Source organism: Leguminivora glycinivorella, chromosome 4 (genome assembly GCF_023078275.1).
Source record: "Leguminivora glycinivorella isolate SPB_JAAS2020 chromosome 4, LegGlyc_1.1, whole genome shotgun sequence".
Taxonomy (NCBI): domain Eukaryota; kingdom Metazoa; phylum Arthropoda; class Insecta; order Lepidoptera; family Tortricidae; genus Leguminivora; species Leguminivora glycinivorella.
Genome location: NC_062974.1, coordinates 5,893,827 through 5,897,209, shown reverse-complemented (window position 1 = coordinate 5,897,209; position 3,383 = coordinate 5,893,827). Strand labels below are relative to the sequence as shown.

At 35.0% G+C, this 3,383-nt stretch overlaps 1 protein-coding gene across 1 annotated transcript; it reads right to left on the bottom strand.

Annotated features, from left to right (window-relative positions):
- Nucleotides 1-885: 885 nt before the first annotated feature.
- On the bottom strand, nt 886-2,681 carry LOC125225332 (acyl-CoA Delta(11) desaturase-like). The gene is given in 2 exon segments (XM_048128985.1): nt 886-2,270; nt 2,273-2,681. Coding segments are annotated over 2 exon segments (993 nt in total). The 5' UTR covers nt 2,616-2,681; the 3' UTR covers nt 886-1,620.
- Nucleotides 2,682-3,383: the final 702 nt, after the last annotated feature.

Genomic DNA, 3,383 nt, shown 5'->3' with positions numbered 1-3,383 from the left:
ATCACTCGTGTGTCTGTCTGTCCGTCTGTCACACCCATTTTCTCCGGAACTACCGAACCGATTAACTTGAAATTTAACATACATATGTAAATTTTTGACCCAAAGACGGACATGTAATTTAAATTAAGAAAATTCAATTACAGGGGCCACTTTTGGGGGGTAAAAGTGAAAATTAAAAATCAAAGTTTCTAGAACTATATTGTGTTACATATCAAATGAAAGAGCTTTTTATAATTATTTCAAAAATATTTTTTATAATAATTTTTTGGTAAAGTAATTTTCAAGTAATTTAAGAAAATAGGCAAAAAATTACCTTAACTCTGAAACTACTAAGCGTAAAATTTTCAAAAATTACACAAGATAGTTTTCAATCTATAGATTACAGGAAAACCTATTAGAAATGTACAGTAAAGCGTAAGTCGGACTTAAAAGAAAAAAACTCAAATTACGAATTTCACTCACTGTCGCTGCAAGGAGTTACCAAATCTCTTGAAATTGTGTGAGCGCGTTTTTGATGAATATTACATATAAACTGATTTCTGTTTCATTTTGTTCAAAATATCGATATTTCGCAAAAATTACTTAAGTTCCTACTAAAAAGGAGGCGCTTAAGCCCTTCTTGTAGTGTACGGAACCCTTGCAACGCGAGTACAACTCGCACTAGGCCGGTTTTTTTTTAACTGTTCAACTTACCAAGTTCAAAATAATTTCCCTAGAAAATCTTTATTAAATTTCTATTTTTGTGATTTCTTTCATATTCATATTCATTTATTCATAAAATTAAAATACATATTTTACAGTTACATATGTTTTCTTAGTCTCGTATTATATCGTTATTGATAATAGCCATAGTAGCTTGTTTATTAAAATAATTTTGTGCACAAAATCGAAATATAAATAACTTTTATTGCATGCAAATAATCATTAAGTACCTATTACAAATCTAAATAAATATTCATAAACCTACTGTAGCAAGATTTTCATTAACCTAAATTAATTAACCTCCCAAATGTAAATTGATTCATTGTTGTCTTTGTTTCTAAAACGAGTTTGCATAAGGTATTGATCGTCAAAACATGGATTTCAACTAATGAAGTGAGTCAATTGAAACAATGTTTGAGTTCAGTGAACTAAAGGCGTCTATTTTCTGTCTAACTATTTACAATACAAAATGTACAGAAATTACAAAATGTCACGTCCTTAAATATATTTAGTGATACGTATGCATTTTTTCCTTTTTATGTAAAAATATAGAAATTTAAATTAAATATATGAGCTCAATTTTAGAGCGCTATCTTTGCAAAATTGGCTAACACAGCCTATTGAACTTTACATGTAACTGAACTTTATTTTTATTATATCAGTAGACTAACAATCTCTCTCTAAAAATATTGGCAGCACCTACATGTATCAACATAAAATCTAAGTGTTCGTATTGAATATATCAAGTTATTAACATATTTAAAGTCACACACAGGTCGAACGCGATGTGTGACTTTAAATATGTGTACAAAGCGCGAGAACTTAAAGTGTTAAGTTATTAACACTAAAACAAGCTCGATTTGACATCAAAATCTTAATGGAAAACGCTTACAAATATGGATATGGTTGCCTTGTTATCTAATTAGAAGTAGAATACGAGTACAACAGTTCTACATTCTTGGTTTCTTCTTCAGTTTGATCTTTGTCTCCCCAACCCCATAGGTTCTTCCCGTCGCCAGTTCTTTGCGATCTCGCAATAATCATCTTGTCCGGAATCACTTTCAAGTCGTAGGCCCACCCAAGCCAGGCGAAGAAATTGATGAATATTGTGGCCGCATTGAACATGGTGTCTCCGAGTTCAGACGCTTTGTAGTCAAAGGGGAACACGTGGTGGTAGTTGTGGAAACACTCGCCCGTAGACAAAATAGAAACCGCAACATTCTCAACAGGTCTGATGCTCTTATCAAATGGACGATTCCCCCATTTATGTCCGATGCTGTTGACCAAGAAAATCAAATTGATAGTAAGAACGTGACGGAGCATCGTACATATATGCCATGAATTGTTCAGACTTTCATTCCAGAAATACATCGGGACTACTGTTGGTATAACATACGCCCACAGTCCGATAACTATAATGGCATACTTCCTTTGGAACACTAATAGTTTGTTGCTGTAAATGTCATCCATGTAAATAGTTTTTCCTTTCTCCAAGACCTGAGGGTGTTTCCGAACAAACAGCCATCCAATTTGCGAAAAGAAGAAGCCGCGTCTTGAGTTGTGGGGTCAGCATCCGTGTCGGTATACTTGTGGTGTATGCGATGGTCTCTCACCCAATAAATGGCTGAATTCATAAAGGCGATGCTATTTAAGCACAAGAGGATGATCTGTAGCGGCATCTTGGCTTTGTACGCTCTGTGACACCAGAGTCTGTGAGCTCCAGCCGTGATTCCAAGTTTTGCTCCTTCGAGTAACAAGAACGCCCATAATATTGTAGCCCATTTTGCAGAAGTAAAACATAAGTAGACTCCGTATAATGCAGCTAGATGCATATATGCGAACTTTATTACATTGTGTTTAACGAGTACGAATTTGTGCGAGTCACATAAAGTGACGTCATTTTTGGTGTCCATCGTAGAGACCTGAACCCGATTTTATTTTAAAAAAATAACGCGCAGGCGGTCGCCTTGCGTCCGAGTTAGCTTCACCAGTCTGAACTGAACCCGATCGCCAATGAGCGTTTATTTATTTAGGGAAAGGTTACAGAGGTCATTCCTACTGCTAGCAATGTTTAGGTACAACAAATACATTGCCAGGTACAATCGGGAGCACAACTAGGAATCGCGAATTCATCTTTAGAAGTATGTATTAGGCTTTAGAAACACTGGTCTAAGCTCGGTAACGATCATCATTTTTATTTGGATAAATATCGATTGTAAATGTAAACATCTCCTGTGTCCCTTTGTCCAAATCCTCCTAAGTCTGGGATATCTATGGAAAGACCACCCCTCGCAAGTATATTTTAAGTTATTTGGCAAAGTTAACATAATATTAAACATCTGAAGATTTTGACACCAATTTCACCACAGCAACCGGTAAAAGCTCTCTTGCCTCTTCGAAAGTTCGCATAATTTTTATCCACAAGATTGTAAAGTAATTTCAAACAAATTTTCACTGCTGACTGGTATAATTGACCTTTAAATGATGAATTTTTATCATAGCTAAATCCTTATTTAATTGAAAGATTTAACCCTTTAACGAGCACAAAAAAACTCAAAAAAGTCAAACCTCATCGCCATGTCCTAGTCCTAAGAAAAGTGTGCAAGAAAAAAATACATAAAATCTTACAGGTTGGTCTTTTTGAGACCAGTGCCGGGCAGTGACGGGTTGATTTAGTTTGT